Source organism: Lathamus discolor, chromosome 2 (genome assembly GCF_037157495.1).
Source record: "Lathamus discolor isolate bLatDis1 chromosome 2, bLatDis1.hap1, whole genome shotgun sequence".
Lineage (NCBI taxonomy): Eukaryota > Metazoa > Chordata > Aves > Psittaciformes > Psittacidae > Lathamus > Lathamus discolor.
In genome coordinates this window covers 151,124,661-151,142,161 of record NC_088885.1, presented here as the reverse complement: position 1 = coordinate 151,142,161, position 17,501 = coordinate 151,124,661, and the positions used below count along the sequence as shown (strand labels likewise).

General features: G+C 39.8%; 1 protein-coding gene across 2 annotated transcripts in view; it reads left to right on the top strand.

The window, feature by feature from the left end:
- ASAP1 (ArfGAP with SH3 domain, ankyrin repeat and PH domain 1) overlaps positions 1–17,501 on the top strand; it is a 150,582-nt gene that overhangs the window by 10,504 nt on the left and 122,577 nt on the right. For both annotated transcript variants that reach the window (XM_065668961.1, XM_065668959.1), the window contains exon 2: positions 8,405–8,491. In XM_065668961.1, coding sequence (XP_065525033.1) covers positions 8,433–8,491 — 59 coding nt within the window. In that variant the 5' untranslated portion in view covers positions 8,405–8,432. The remainder of the gene's footprint in view (positions 1–8,404; positions 8,492–17,501) is intronic.

Here is a 17,501-nt window from a genome sequence, read left to right as displayed (position 1 = left end):
CAAGCAGAAAAAGGTTTGTACTTCTAGTGCTGAAGAAACTTAAAACTGTAAACCAGTGACAGGGATTGGCATATCCTGTTGGTGGTATTTCTAATCAGAGATGTCGCTTTTGTTAAGATCCAGACTTGGTTCGTTAACATCTCAGAGGAAGGAAATCAAAGCTGCATAAGTTACCACTGGCTGTTACCACTGATTGTGCTAGAGATACTAACACTCTTTCCCCCTTTAATTACTTTTATTTGCTGAACTGAAAGTGAAACAGATCAATAATATGACAGATTAAAAAGCTCACCTTTGTAGGCACAATGTGAAGGGAACACACACACATCTGCCTTCTTGCCTGCTCTCAGGCACCTGGCAGCTCTGCAGCATTGGATTTAGTGACTTTGTCCTATTAACTCAGTTTCCTCAGGCTTTTGTAAAAAACGGACTTACCAGCAGATGCCTAGAGCCAGAAGAAGAGCCTGGCTACGTTATTAAAACCCAGAATGCAGCACCATTTTAAAATTCATCAAAGTGCTCAGAACAAATTCCCCAGAGATTGGGGCTTAGTCATCCCAGGTTTCTCCAGCTCATTTCGATAATTGCCCCTTGAAATAGTTGTCTTTCTCTTTTTTTTTCCTCTTGTTTTTTTTTAACGTTGCCACTTGGCAAGCATTCACTGAGCAGGCATCTCTGCTCCACAGCTGCAGAAGGGCAGAAGAAACATCAAGATTCCCACCATGCATATCTCTACTTTCTACAACGTGAGCCAATCACATCTGAGTGCATCCAAAATAGTCATCTCACTGTCACCTGATGTTAGAAACTCATTAGCCAGTTTAACTCCTTAATGTGCTGCTAAAATTAATTTCTTTATGAAGTGATTTATTAATTAATAGGAGGTATTTAAAAGAGTGTAATGTGTCAGTTATTCAGTATTTTTAAGTACCATCAGTGCCTGCAGACACTCAGTCTCAATGCTTTCCCACCTTCTTGAAAACTGTATGGTTAGATGCCCAAAGAAGTAGTAAATGCTCCATCCCTGACAGTGTTTAAGGCCAGGTTGGACAGAGCCTTGGGAGACATGGTCTAGTGTGAGGCGTCCCTGCCCATGGCAGAGGGGGTTGGAAATAGATGCTCTTAAGGTCCTTTTCAACCCAAACCATTCTATGATTCTACGATTGCTTCTGTCTTGGTATAAATTCACCAAGGAAGACAGTCACATAAGCTTTGTCAGGAAACTGATACAAATGAAACTGAAAAAAGGAGGTTACTTTTCTGCTGCATCATTCTTCTCTTGGTAAAAATATAAAACTTATATTACAATGTATGATTGTATTGTATTTTCTCGATGTAACTTCTTCTATCCAAGAAAAACTAAAGATCATTACAAGCTCTCATTAGATTGCCACTGGAAAGCATGTCAGCATCCACATTAGTGCACCAATAGGTTTGTTTTTTTTAGGGTTTTGGAGTTTGGGATTTATTTTAAAAGTTTGGGGTTTTTTTAAATATTAATTTTCTTGCTCCTGGCACTTCTTGAATGTAGAATTAGAAGGACAGCTTTGTAGTTGCCTATGGTATGGTTTAGGTAGAAGTAAGACCATGCTGCAACAAACTCAGGGCACACAGCATCTTTGGGTAGGTGACACCTCTGGGCTCAGCACCCTGCTCTCTTTCTTTTAACCAGTAGAAGAGTCAGTTTAGGCTGTGAATCACGTGGCCTTTGTAGACATCGACTTTAGTATCTCTATTTGAAACATCTACTTCTGTAGGATGAGGTGAGCTACAACCTAATTTCAGCTGTCTATACTGACCGTGTCATCAGTAAAGATAAAGGAAGCTTGGCATGAACAGCCCAGGCAAAGACACTTTGTCAGATACATCCCACTTTTGCATCCTAAAAGTTGAGTCAGAACACACTAAAGTGGATGCAAAGAATCCCATTTACATGGATACGATGTATAAAGTTTTAAAGGCCCTGTTCTGTCACTTACTTTGAGTTAGTCTCATTTTTCTGTGTAGATACCACACAGATTTCAAAGAGCATGCTCATAGGTCTGGGCATGATTCACTGTAGGGGTAGATACCAACATGAAGGACAAAAGAAGAGAATATTTGGGACATCTTTGTATTCCTGTTTCTATAAGCCTTGTATTTGGGGTGATTCTGCAGAGACGCTTTGATAGTTCTGTACTCAGTGAAGGACAGGATAGGTAACAGTATTATATCAGCCAAAATATGTGACATTTTCACAGGGCTGCTAAGTAGGAGAGTGGCACAGCTTGGTGCATGTTAAAGAGGAAGGCATGAAAAACACACCACTTTGAAGGGCAGCACAGTACCAAGACAAGAGAGGTTGGCAGAAGACACTGTGGAGTCATCCTTGTGATCAAAGACTGGCTCTGTACTTGAGACATCAGACTGAAGGTGAGCACATCAGTCCATTGCTTCTGCCACAGACCGGAGCCTGATGTGCTCATCTTCAGTCTGGGGTCTCAAGTACAGAGCCAGCCTTTGATCGCAAGGATATACAGCCATCCTACAAATATATATCAAACATTAACTTCTGTGAGATGTTCAGACACAAGGACAATGCAAGACCTTATTAGTGCCTGACTAATCAATGAGGGCTAGAAGCAGAAGTTGTGCTGCTTGATGTACTTGAAAGCTGTCAACAGGGTAGAAAAGCTGCTGTAGGAAGGACATGGGAAGTTCAGATGCACCAGACTTTTCGTACAGAGACAAGCTGATCTTCAACACAGATATACCAGGTTTAGTGCCTAATTTTTATAGTGACAGCAAGTGGCTGATATTGAATTCAGCCCACAATTTGTGGCTATTGAGCCACTTGATGCCGCTAGGACTTCATGCCACATTCAAATGTTATTATTAATCTATTATCTATATACCTATATATGTATATATAATCTATACAAATTATATATGTACAGGCTATTTTGCTGTAGACTACATACTGAGTAAATAATTAAGCAGGTACCAATCTCACAGAGAAGGTGTGAAGCACTTTTATGTGTTATTAGCCCCTCATAGTCTTCAGAAGTGGATTGTAAGTAACAAAAAGTCTTGGACTGTGCATGGCAGCCTTGTCATTAAGTATAAAAAAATACCCTAGAATGCCCTTGACGAGATCAACGAAAGCTCTGCAGAGGTCAGAGGCTGAGCAGCAGACACTCTGATTAGCTGCTGCTGCCACAAAATGAAGATTCTTCCCTGAGCCCAAGAAACAGACAATGGATATAGTTGGAAGTGATGAAAAGGTCATTCCTAAGTAGATACAAGGAGATTTAACTCACAATGCCATCATCCTGAAGCCTTTAGACAAATAACAAAAGACAGGCTTCAAAGACTGGAGAGTCCTTTAGTCTAAATACTTACACAAATCTCTTTGTCATATATCTGAGTCTTAAAAAAAAATTCACCTTTGAACAAGACTGCAGAAAATTACTAAACAAGTACACTCAAGCCCTCAGGTCCTCTATAGCAATATGTCGTACCATCATACAGTGGTGATATATTATGAAAGTGTTGAGTCTTAGAGTTATTGTGTTTTGCAGCATGAATTCCTAAGTCACATCTAAGCTGTCCAGTGCAACTATTCTATAGGACTTGCACAGTCCATATATCCTACTATGATAATTTTATAATCATATGATGAACATATCAGATGAGGGTGGGGAACTAATTTCCATTCTAAGAGTAATGGCATGTCCTAAAACTAGATTCTTTTTTAACTAATTATTATTTCTAGGGGTACTGTTCAAGAAACTATCTGAATTTTTAAGTTGATCTTCTGTACATATTGAAACATGTGGGTATTTCAAGATGAATGCAAGAAAGCTCACACTTTGCCAATATATTTAAAAGTACAGTGGAATGACCCAAGGATTAATATCCCCCTCAGCCTGGCATCAGTCCAGTGTAAAACACTGCAGTGGCAAATTCCAGGCACTATACTATTCATAAAGAATTAGAGGAAAGATATGCAATTCATGCTAGTCAGGATGGAATTAAGGAAAACATATTTTATTTCAAATACTGTTGATGTAATACTCAGAAACTTTGGTAGAACTTCTGGCACCAAACAGAATTTTGATTAAGAGTTATCTAAAGTCATCACTGTAATTGTTTAATAGATTAAACACTGAGCACTTGACATTTCTCAGAAACCATTATAAATAGGGACGCATCATCAAGAGGATGTCAGTCAGCTCTTCAGGGTCACTCCTGGGCTCTATGCTGAGTTAGTACAATTCAGTGATGACTTTTCCATTACTTCTTCTTTCAGGATTCACATTGTGCCTATAGGCATGTCAGTATTTTGATTGTGTATTTTTATGGAAGCACAAACAGCTGATGTACGAGGTCAGATTAGAGACTCTTTTGCTTAGGACATAATAAAATCAAGTCTGAAGTGACTTGTCCACAGACAAATATCCTCAGATTTGCTTCAATGAAGTTTGTTAGACCACATCCTAACAGTGTTATCCAAATCGTGTATTAGAGTGAAGCCAAAGAGTGCATGTTTGTCACATCCTGTTTGGATGATACCAACACAGACACAAACAAAACAAGTTGTTCAAGAACATGCCAGTTATCACATGGACCAAATAATTTAATTCTGTATTTTGCCCTGAAAACAGATTGAATAGCCTTGCAAAACTTGATTTTGAAGACAATCTCTACATTTATAAGATATGCTTGTCAACAGAGTATATTTTCAGGAAATAAGATTTTTTTTCTACCTGCTTTATTTTAAAACTTCTTGAGATATAAAAGCTTTCTGCTCAGTCATTAGTTGTCAGTTGCAGAATGAAGCAGTACCCTACAGTATTTCCAGATGAAGTAGCCTGTTTATACAGAAAGCGCAAGAGCTGTAATTACTACATGATCGCATTTGTGTATCAAGGTCAGAATTCTGTGATTCATGCTATTGTTTGGACATAAAGGGAGTTGATTTTCAGCATGGTGGTGTACAACTACTATTATTGTTACATCAAGGACTGTAGAAACAATATTAACTTTTGGTTGTTAGAGGTTTTCTAGTTAGGTTAACTACAGTTCAGGCATAGATGGAAACCGGCTGTTTAATGTTTGTCCTGAAATCTTCATTAGACATGCGAAATAGATATTTATATTGTTGCTGTTCAGGTTGTGTATTCTATTATGAAAGAAGAAAAAATAATCCTCCAAAACAAAATAAAATAGGTAATGAAATGACTTATGCATGAAATCACAGAGTTTAAGCAATATCAAATGCAGGGAATTAAAGAGTATGAAAATATTTCCTGATCTTTTCCCCTCCTCTGAAAAATGTCTGCATGAGATTTTCTACTTGACCATTATCTAATATATTGACAATTATTGTATTCTGTAACTGAGAATCCATTGGCTTTCCCCACTATTTAATGAGTTCTAAAAGCTTAAATATACACAAATTCAACTCATTCTACTTAATAGTTAGGAGCTAGGATTATTCAAGCACTTAAGATTGTAAAATTTGATATGATTGCACATATTTATAATCAGGCACAACAACAAATGCTTTCCTCATCTGAGGACTAATAGAATCTGCTGCTGTATTATTGTCTTGTATGTATGTACCGTATTTTATTGAATTGTCACCCAGATGCCACTAATGTCACCCTCTTCTCAGTTAGGCCTTACTTAAGCCAGAACTAGTCTTTCTCTCTTTGGGTGCAGGTGTCCCTAGCTAAAAAGCTATCATATCTCTCTAGGTTTTGATTGTTCTCTATCTGTTCTGGGATTTACATCTCCTATTCACTCCCTGCTCCCACTGTCTTATATAAGGACTTACATAAATCTGATAGTGTTGCCCTCACATTGCCCTGGACAGTTGGGAAGCACTGTTTTTCTTTCAGTTTTGGGGGGTGCTGTGTGTGTACGAAACAGAGTCAAGATGCCATCTTCACACAGCCTGAATTCTACTACTGCCCTTGGGTTGAGAGTTTCATAAAAGCTATATTTATCCTCAAAAGAATCTCTACCCAGACAAAACACTCACACGGGCATGAGGCCTGAGGACACTGCCATCTGAATGGTGCCCTAATAACTTCTCCAAGGTCGCCAAGTCAGGGTGTTGAACATAGGTGTATTCCTCACTGGGCTACCTTTCTTCTCTCTAGGAAAGCTACATGTTTCCTTCTCGGTGCTGTTAACTTCAGTCCTGTTAACTGCAACCAACTTGATTTATTTATAAATATTTTTTCTGGATTTCTTTCATATTTCATTTTATTTTTTAGTTGCTGTAGTACTGAGAGGCCCAGAAAAGTGTAGGAGATTTAAAAAGGGAATATAATCATCCTGAACCACTGAGATGTCAGCACAAATGCTGGTAACTCTTTTGCTGTCTACAGCAAATGACTAAGTAATATTCAGTGGCTTATTACAGGAGAAGTAAGGAGATTCTGTGACTTTCTGGACTTAGGAAAAATAAATTACCATCAAGTCAAAACTTAATTTAATGTAAATCATAGTTACTTGTGCACTGAGCTCAGCATTCAATTTAGAAAGCAATGAGCCATTATAGATTCTTGTCTTTTTGCTTTGACTTGAACAGCATACACCTATAATGATGAAGGTGACTGTTTTGCCCAAGGAGATGGATAATACCATTAAAAGGAGCAGATGTGCTGTAAAGTTAAACAACAACAGACATGTCATTGTGGTTTGAGTCAGATCCAGGATGCCAATGGCTGTGGTTTTGTTGTACAACAGTGGTATTTGGTTTTCTGCTGTGGAGGTCTTTCCCAGTCCACAAAAAACAGTGCAGTGACCTGATCCTCTAACACCTTCTTCCTTCATGTTACATAATATTCAAGCATAATATTCTTGGTTTAAGGTAGATACTTCTCCTCTTACACACTTACCTTCATATCAAAGGGCACACCTCTTCCTTACGGACAGAGCCCATAACCATTTCTTCCCCCATGCTGTCAAGCTGGTAGCATATCTAGCAGAATTTCAGCTATTTTCTAGCCAGTGTGTAAAAATCTGCATCTGCAGGTGAAAGAGATGTCTAGCCCTGGAAATGGCAAAAGAGCTCTCCACAACATTTCTTGAAAGTATCCTAAAGGCTCAGTAAGGGAAAAGAGATACAGTAACATCCCATCCAAAAACTTCAATGTTGCAATGTTTAATTGAGTCCCATGTGTCTTGGAGACAGGGATTACTCTATGTTATTTTTAAGGTTAAGGGTTGGCAAACCTCCAGGCCCACATGACATATTTGGAAACATAAAACAAACAGGACAAAACCCATAAACAAACTACAGCAGTCTCCGGGGAAATAGGTCAGCAGAAGTAACAAGACTTCTCTTAGACAGAAGATTAAAAAAAAAAGACTCGTGGAGGAGATGTGCTTTTCCTCATGGAATCAAGTGGCATGCTCAGATGGAAATGGGCAGACTGGTGGCAGCCTCCCTCCCACTGCCCTACTGCCTTGGCCCCTCTTTTTGGTTGTAATGTCACCCTTATGGGTCCTTGTTCTGTCTCCCTTTCTACCAGACTGCCTGGTCCACATATCTCCATCTCACGTGGTTGTCCCAGACTCCTTGCTTTACCACCTCATCTTACAAGGCAACAGCTTCTGGGTAGTCTCCTACCCAGCACCAATATTTGACCCCAAACTTTTTCCACGTCATCCCTTTGGACCTACTATGGAGATCAGCCCAGCACATTGCAAAGTGAAATGTATGTCCCAGTCCTACTCACCTCCTTCAGAGGCTCTTCAGCATCTCTAACCTAACCCTTCCCCCACAGAAACACAAGTCATAAACTGGAAACAGAATGAAATATAATAGTGGAGGAGTCTGATGAAAAACTGTGATTTCACTTGCCCATGTCCTGGATGACTGTCTCTCCACACCCTTCTCCCCTTTCCTACAGGCAGGATTCCTCCTCATCAGGCCACTTCTTGCTCTCAGGCTCTTGATCCTTCAAATCGTATCTCCATCTTCCAAAAAGAATCAGTCTGGTGCACACACCTGACACAGAAATTTTCAGCCTGAATGGTTAGACTGAAGTTATATCTGAAAACTGGGTCTTCTAAAGTGTCAGACAACTTGGACAGGCAATGTTAGCAGCTCTGCACTCAGTGCAGCTGACTGAGTAGTTGCCACATTCAGTTAAGACAGAGTTTTCCCAGTCAGCTGAATGAAATTCTCCTGTAGCAATTTTCAACAAGGTATTATTTTCAGGCGATTTCTGATGGATCTGTTTACCACAATGACATTCACGATATCAAATGCAGTAATTAAATAATGTATGGTAAATTGTTATCACTGAAGAATTAATAGACATTGTTTCAAACTGACTAAGTGATCTTGTTAGTCCCATAGCTTTGGTCAGTTTCACTTACTTGATCTTTTCTCCTCATCTAGGTAGGTTTCTGGTTGTGACAGATGAGACATGAGATCTTCAGCTTCCAGGCTTTCAAGTTTTTCTTCAAGAGATTCACTATGGAATCGGTAAGAATAAGAAAGATATAAATAACTGCTTCAAAGGATTAAAAGCAGAGTATGATCTATGAAAAATAAGCCCAAAAGAAATTGGTTTTGTCCTTTGTAATATCTGCCACTGGGTTTTTCCTTGGCTTAATGATACTTCGGGTATTACTACAGTGGGTGTTTTTCAGATAAGGTATAACATATTGATCATTCCAAGGGCCAAAAATTCCAACAAATCACTAAATCCTTACCAAAAACTGATTGCCTGGGCAAGTAATGGAACAAACACTAACATTTATTATGTATTTTGCTTTGCTTTCATAGATTTCAAAGCTGGAAGAGGGGGGCAGGGTATAAAAAGGACACTAACTCTTTTCAACTCATCTAGATCTGGTAACTGATGTTGTTTTAACTGAAAACAACAAATCTCTGAGATCAGCCTGAAAAATCTATGGCAGATTTGTGCGGGGGCTTGAAAGAGGAGGGACTCTTTCCCGTGATTTAAAGTGCTGAATAGCACACAGTTGTCTAAATATGCTTTTGTTTATTCAGTCTCTGTATGGTGAGTGCTCTTGTTTTAAAGTTTTTACTGTGTTTCACTGAACCACTAAAAGCCACGTTCAGATTGCTCTTACAACACCACCACTGATGCTTAAGGCTGAAGTTTTTTTGTACCTGGTGCACCGGCTGGAGCTGTCCTGGCACAGGTCACTGCTCCCTGCATGGCCATCACAGCAGTGTGGGACTTTTATCTTTCCTTCTTTCCTGGGGGAAACAGTTGACCAGATTGCACTCCAGCTCAGCTAAGAGGGTGATTCACTGCTGCTGATCTTCTGAAAACTGAATACATCTTCCTTTCATGCATTTGCTTTGTCACATGGCTACACATATTTTTCCTTTTTTAAATCCATGATGACTTAAATAAGCATGAGTTCAGAAGTCAAACAATCATCTTTGCAAAAATATGAAGCTATTAAGCTGAATGTTCCTATTTGATTCTGAAACAGCACTTAGGTTTTTATATCCTACTGCTCCTACATTTTCTTGGAGGAATAAAATAAAACAAAACACAACCACCAGCAAGCAAACAAGTAGTGGTAAGATCACTGAAATTAATGAAACCTGATTTCTTCTGGATTTGTGTATTGACTGCAGCTCCTGAGCTGGGATCAGCAATGCACTACAAAAATCATTAGAGGCAGGACGGATGAGCAGTTGATGACCTTCTACTGTAGTCAGTGGAAAGCCAGTTAACTTAGAAAGCAGCAAGCTCAATTTCAGTGGTTAAAAGTAGCAGCAAATGAGTAATCAGAGATGGTGGCTGCTGTGATGGACTTAGGGACTGAAATTCTACTTATTTCATTTAGCAACATATCAACACTGCCCCCGTGGAGATTAGGTCTGCGCAGCAAGACCAGTTTCCAAAAGCTTCCAGATGGCTGTCTGCCATCCTGGGATTTAACAGAACCCCACAACTAAAACATTCAAATGACTACTTTAAATGTCTACATTCAGACTCGGATTTTAAATTTGAGTAGTTTTTGCTTAATGAAAAGCTTTTTAGCACTAAAGCAAGTATGCCTCAAATTATTTCAGGTCTTCTGTATTGTTAAACATAATTATCTCATTAATAAAACAAACAAACACCCAAAAGACCCCACCAAAACTCAAGAAGTATCACTCCTGCAATGAAAATTTCCTATGCTAAATTCAAGTTTAAGGACTGGCCAATTGATGCATCCTTGAAAGTAGAGGCTTACGTAAGGGAAATACAGATGTGCCGGTAAGTTCAGTGGTTGCAAGGGATTTTTTATAACACTCAACATCTACAGATTTATTTCCAGCATTTCCCTAATGATATGTTATTTAGCGAACTAAGAAATGAAGTATGCTCAGTCAACACTGTAAGCCAGCTTTTGAACTTCAACTCAGTAGGCCCATATACGTGAACGTCTTCACGTCTTAGAAAAGCTTGTGTAAAGCTACAAATGACTTCTGTGTGTCTACTTAACATGATGGGACTTCAGTCCCTTCTTTTCCACTAAATATGGTTTTAATGCTGATAAATTCATAATACAGAGGAGGAAAAAACCCTCACAAAACCAGATCTCTCTGCTGTAGATTTTCACATCATGAACAACTAGTAGAAAGAAACCCTTTCCTTTACCTGCCAATCCTTTTTCTCTGTCCAACAAAATGCTGATTAAATTGTTTGGCCTGACAGCCCTTTTCATCCTTCAGCTACTTTTTCTAAACTGTTACTATAAAACATATAAAAAAACCTTACTTCTGATGTAGCACTACTCAGCTGGAAAAGCCCAGTGTGCTTTCACATAGAAAAATACATGTAATTGTCTGCATTCCACAGATAGAGAAACGAAGCCCACAGAGATCAAATGCCATGTCACAGCTATGAGTGGCAGCTCAAGGACATGATCCCAGCTCTACGGAGCCTTTATTTTGTTCTTAAACTGTTTCCCAGGTTCATTTTGGTGTGAACCTCCAGGCAAGATGCATGCTGCCATCAGCACACATTTAGCAGCTTAGGTAGAACCAGAGAAGTGCCTGGATAATGAGACAGCCATATCATTTCCAGAAGGAAAGAGAAAATATTGAAATGTTTGCAGTGCAGGTTAAGGCTTTATTTCATTCTCTTTTTATTTTGGAGAGCCTGCTATGCCAGCTGCCCTGCAACATGTTCGTTTCTGCAGTATCATTCTCTGATTTTAGTCACTGCTATCTCTCATATTTAAAAAAAAGTATTCGGCTCCTATGATTCCTGCTTTGGAAGGGCTCTTACTTCTCTTGTTTCAATCAGAGTAGCCCTTCATGATATATTGGCTTTATCTTGTGCTTTGCAATCCCATTGCATGGCCTGCTCTCATGATAATGTGTCTGCTCTGCCTTTTCTAAGAAGCCTCCCAGGATCTGCTCAGGGTCAGGAATGCAAGGTAACCATGCACAGATTTCCTCTGTGCCCATCCTCACCCACACGGTGATGGTGGATACTACAGGCAGAGCAACTCCACGGGGTTGGCAGTCTTTGCATAACTGTCTCCATGAGTGATGAGCAGGCTCCCACATGCACCATGGGCAAGGGTTACATTTGCCAGAGGCTCCACTGACAGTTTTCTTATCCATCAACATTCCTAAGAGTTTGACATCTGTAGAATATGCAAAATATGGTCCTTGCAGAAGAATATAATAACATAGAATAGTTAGGGTTGGAAAGGACCTCAAGATCATCTAGTTCCAACCCCCCTGGTGCAGAGACACCTCACACTAAACCATATCACTCAAGGCTGTCGAACCTGGCCTTGAACACTGCCAAGGATGGAGCATTTACAACTTCCTTGGGCAACCCATTCCAGTGCCTCACCACCCTTACAGTAAAGAACTTCTTCCTTATATCCAATCTGAACTTCCTCTGTTTTATATTCTGTAGACATTTTAAGGGCTGTATTTGAATCTGGTCTCTCCTGACATGCAGTATTACACTTCCTGTGTCCTGAAGTAAGATTTCTTAAATCAGCATCTCTCACAGAAAACCTCTGGACAAGAAAAACACTAAGTTCAGCACACCTACAACAAAACCGAAAGCATGCCTTCCCTGCCCTGAGCTTGCTGATGCTTGCTGCTGGTGAGCATTTTTCTGGTTTTCTCTTTGGAGGATGCAGAGGTTTCAGGGGAACAGCCCCTTGCTGCTTGTTGTTACTGTGAGCCTGGAATGCCATTTCGTGTTTGTCTGAATAACTCTTGATACTGCATGACAAAACCAAAAAACAAAGGCAAAACTGAATCAGCAGATTAGTCAGCTTAATCTTGTGTAACTCAATTCTGCACTTCATTTTCAGTGCTGTTATTTTCAGCTGTTCTTTGAGATGGCTATTTGAACTCACCTATCATTCTGCCAAGCTACTTGCACAGGACATTCAAGTAAATAAGACACAAAACATATAATTCAGTGGAATGTTTCTGATGTTTTGATTTAATCTTTTTCATTTGGTACACAGAGTGTTAAAACTGCAAGATCTTAATGTTACCAAAGTGTCCTTTATAATGAGAACACAATGGGTTCTTTTTTTGCTATCATATTAATATTGAAAGAATGCAAAAAGAACCTTTTGTTTAAACCAATATTGCTATTGCTAAAAGGCTTTTAAAATAATACTGTAGTTTCTGAGGCAGTTGCTTATGTTTCCTTACCTAATTTTAAATACCAATAGAAGACAAATGCTCAGAGATGCCAGTATTAAAATTGAAATAAGCTGATCCTTCTATTCAAATCAGTCACAACAGCAACACAAATTATTGATGCAGCTCATGCGGTTCACGAGCCATATTGGTAGATGCTGTCACTTAAAAATACAGAATTGCAATCAGCATATTTGCTGGATCTGGATTTTGGGTTTCTGCATATACAGTGATACAATTTAGATAAGAACATTTTTCCTTGACTGGAAAGTTACCTGACTATTCTGTCCCAATAACACAATCATTTCAAAGATTTGTTTGCAAATGTCAAATCCAACAGCCTTCTTTCTCAAGCAGAAACACTTTGCAGTTTACCATATAACTTCCCTTCAAGCAAATTAGCACCAGTCAATGTGTGATGTAGGCTTCAATTTTTAAAATAGGCTTTCCTTTTTCCTGTGAGTACATCATGCACTTATATGATATTAAAAGTGTAAACATGCTGCAGGTTAAAATATGTAGTTGTTACATTTCACACATGGCTCAGGTGGCCAACGGGACTGTTCTCTGAGGGGACTCTGTTCCTGAGATGAAACTCCTCCTGACTAAACATCTCCTGCTCAAGTACAAAGGGATGATGTTACATATCCTTATATAAATGGGGTGGGTTTGTTTTTCAAAACAAAACTGTGAGAGTCCCGTTAACAAAAAAAGTTTACTGAGTTTTAGCATAAGATACTCCAAAAACCAAAAGCCAAACTCACCCTGCTGAGATTCTTGTTGATTTGAAGCTCCTTTTAACCTCTAAGCCCAACATTCAACTCAAATGAGAAGAGTTGATGTTCAGAAATATCTGTGGATATTCTACAGCCATAAATTCAAATAAGTATTTTCTATCAATTTTATTAGAAGTTACTTGAAAATGGAATTATTAAAATGCAGCAACAGCAGTTAACCACGTGGACGTTTTCTCTGGGAATCTCAAGCTGGCTTTATCAGACATCAAATGCCACGGCTGCTTTACACCATACAGCGATCCCATACAGTGAGTTAGGATAGGAAGGATGAGAAATAATGCTGACTGCTGTGTTTAGCTGACATGTATGAATACAACATCAAACCACAAATTTATTCAGAATAGCAGTAGAGTAAAGCAGCATAGCCTAAGGATATTTTCCTGATGAGTTTTAGCACACCACTAGTTCTGTTGCTATTTGCTGCTGAGCTGGTGATACTCTCTGTGTTTGTGAAGATGCTAAGGAGCATAAAAAGAACAACTATACAGTTTACTAACAAATGCATGTGTCTTTCAATGATCAGACATTTTAATTAAACTCTAATGTCTGATCAGCAGACACTTTTATCAGCAGTAATAGCCACAATGGGCTAAAGAAATTAGCATTGGTGTAAACCCATATTTGCAAAGTGGCAACATCTCGTTCATTCTTGGGAAAGGAAAAAAAACCCAAATTTGACATGTGAGATCCTGGCATGACTGTGTCTGTACTAATCAAGAGGAGTCATCTGCACAGTAGCCATGTGCACAGTGATTTCTTTCTTCAGCTAACAACTCACTTCCCCGCCACACTGACAGGTTGCAAATGGCCCTGAAGGCAGCTTGTCTGAGCATGCTTGACAGCATATTTGGTGCACAGCCAGGGACCTGGGTCAATCTTGTTTCCAAAAACAAGCAGCAGCCACACCTGAGTTTGTATCTGTGAGCTTGCTATCTATGCAGCAGGCAAGTGTGGCCCTGGGGGTGTTCCCCGGGCTGCTCTCTGCAGGCAGTGTAATTGTATCCACTGGGAGATCCGTCGCTAGCTCTAGCACAGCTGAGGTGTTGATACCCTGAAGAGCTGACTTTGCACTACTAAAGCTAGACAGCCGACCATACAGCCCTGCTTTTGGTCAGCAGGGCCACAGCCTCGTGTATCTGTCTCCTTTATAGTGGAAATATAACCTTGCCGTTCTCTACCTCACTGTTGCGTGGGTTAAACAGTTAATTGCACTGACGACATAAAGAGCTATGCAAGTGCTGTGTAGCTCTTCACCTCTGGCACGAATCTGTATGGTTTGAAAGTTTGCAACGACAATAGTCATCATCACCTGATGACTACTGCTCAGCTCTTGTGAATGACTGATGATCTCAATCTAAATATGACTAGAGTACTATAAAATGAAAAATACCATAGTTGCGATTCAGCTTGTTGCAAAACACCTGTGTTAGTAGTTTGTGCTGTTGTTGCTATGCTCCTTAGCCTCTCCCTAAGCATGGTGACTATCAGTTATACTGCAGAAATATCAGTTCTCTGTAATTAACTCTTCTGTTGGCAATCACAGAAAAAAAGGACAGGCAATAAAATGGATTTGTAGACTGAATCACTGGGTGGGATGGCAAGACAGTAAAACTTCCTTGACTGCCATGTATCATCAGTAAGGAGTGTGCTTTCCAGAGGTGCTTGCATGATGCTCACCCGCTCTAGCTTGGCCCAGGATGGACAGGAAAATGCATTTCACATCAGAATACCAAGAGGAGTGAGACAAGCATAACTTCTATTGGCAAGCCTTACATGAGAAATAGGCTGCGACACAGCCTCCCCCAGGATCTAGCACAGCCTAAGATAGCATTAGAGCAGACGCCGTGAAATATAATTTTCACACTCTTCTGATTATTCTTTGACATTTGTGAAGTGAAACAGTGATTTCAGTTAGTGACAATTTATAGAGAGGTGCATCTTGCAAATTTAGAAGTGAATCTCAGATACTGATGGCAATTCAAAACAGGAAACATGGTTAAATATGAAATCCACTAAGAGCTATCTGAAACACTTATATAACTAGTTTAAATGCAAGCACATTTTATCTTTTATTAACAGCGTATTAATTAACTAATTTTGCTTCCACTGAGTTTAAGTGAAGATAATCCAAGCCTAAAGAGGTCATGCCCATGGGGCTATTTTCTCTACTAGCATTTGTATAGGGGAAGAGGAAATGCTTTGTCAAAGTAGCAAAACTGAGAACTATATTCTCTTTAATAAACAATTTCAGAACTGCAAAAGACCATACTAATGGGCAATTATGATCAGTAGCTATTGATCTTCCTTTTCACCTTTAGGCCTTGTGCTGTTCTCTGATTCCCCAGTATTCTCCCATATTCATTCTATTTTTTATGTATTTTATTTTTAAAGGTAATTTATTTTTTTTCCCCTGAGGAGGAAACGCAGAAGCTCAGCTACTGCTACTCTCTGCTGTGCCTTCACTTCTGTCACTCTTCACTGCTCCCGTTTCCCTGGCCTGCCTCCTGCCTTTCTTTGTTGAACATGCTGCTCCTCAATTCTGCAGTTTTCATTTTCTCTAAAGAGTATTAAAGAAATTATGTCTGTAGCAGTACGTCCAGCTTTGTGTCCACACTCTCTGGGGTAGAATTTGGTTAGGAAAGCAGATGAGGTTGTTTTACAGTCCAAAGACTACTGTTCAAGCTCAGTAACCTCAGTCTGAAGAGGAACAATTCTATTTTAACAGTACTCAACTAATTAAACCAGTTTACCCATCAGTGTGATGGATTTATCCTCATTTGAATCTGCTAAAGCAGCATCAGGACTCCTCCTAACATGAACACCCTGGAGCTGACCCTCAGACCGTAGGTCTGGCTCAGGAACGGCTGTGTTGACAGCCCATGATCAATGTCCTGCAGGAAATTAGCGGGGGTGACCACAGAGACCCTGTGTGGCCCTCAGGCTGTGTCCCAGCTCCTCACCCATCCGCTTTCCATGCAAGCTAGGTACACTGAAACAGCTCTTTCTGAAGATAACAGCTCTTCCCTGACCCAACCCCCCAGGCAGTTCTTCACTCTCCTTTCCATACTACTTTTGATGCCACCAGCCATTTTTATCCTCTTGATCTCTTACTCCTCCACTGCTCTTATGAACATGATCCTCAATTGAATTTCTTCCTACCCCTCCAGTGCTTCATTTTCAAATCCATTTCTCAGTGTAACTCCCACACGGTTCTTTTCTTGGCTCCCTCCTCCTCTTGCCTACTCTACCTTTCAGAGTCTCATGACGTTTAACAATCATCTGTACGAGCCTGGAGCCTTTGTGCCGGAAAGCTGGATCACGTGAAGCAGCAACAGCAGCAATCACATGGCCATACGGAGGGCTTCTGCTAAGGCAATGAAATCAAGGAAACATGTTCAGGCAGGACCATTTCTCAGGAGTATTGGTCATATTTTTGCTGGCAGAACTGCATTTAAATTATGTTTTTTATGGGTATACACCAATTAGGTATCTCCTTTTTATAGTTAGGCATCACAGCCCTCTGTTGATGTTTTCAACTATTGAGTTGTACAGGCATTTTTGATTTGAATTACATAGAAAACCATGTGAAGGCCTGAGTGCATTGTAATACAGGAGTTGGTCCTTATATAGAGAACATTAAAACCTTTGGAATGAACATATCCATATGATACTGCTCATTTCCAATTGTTCAGATTTGAGAATATTTACCATGCCTGAATCCCCCAGCTTCTGTGGAGAGAACCCCAAACACACAAAAGGAAAACACATTGTATGAGTAAATAAATCAGACTGAAACAGCAGATGACCCTAATTATTTGAGTCTCCCGAGACCTCCACTTCTTTAGAAAGGCACATATGGGCCTCAAAATCTAAGCTTAAAAAAAAAAAAAACCCAGTGCAAAACCTCATTAGTGCTGTCTGTCAATTCCCAGAGTTACATGATGCAATAATGGATAAATGGTGTTTTAGCTTATTCGGAAATACAGCTGGTGAGTGCATAAAGGACACCAGGGATGCGGTGAAGGGTTCAGGTGGTGGCT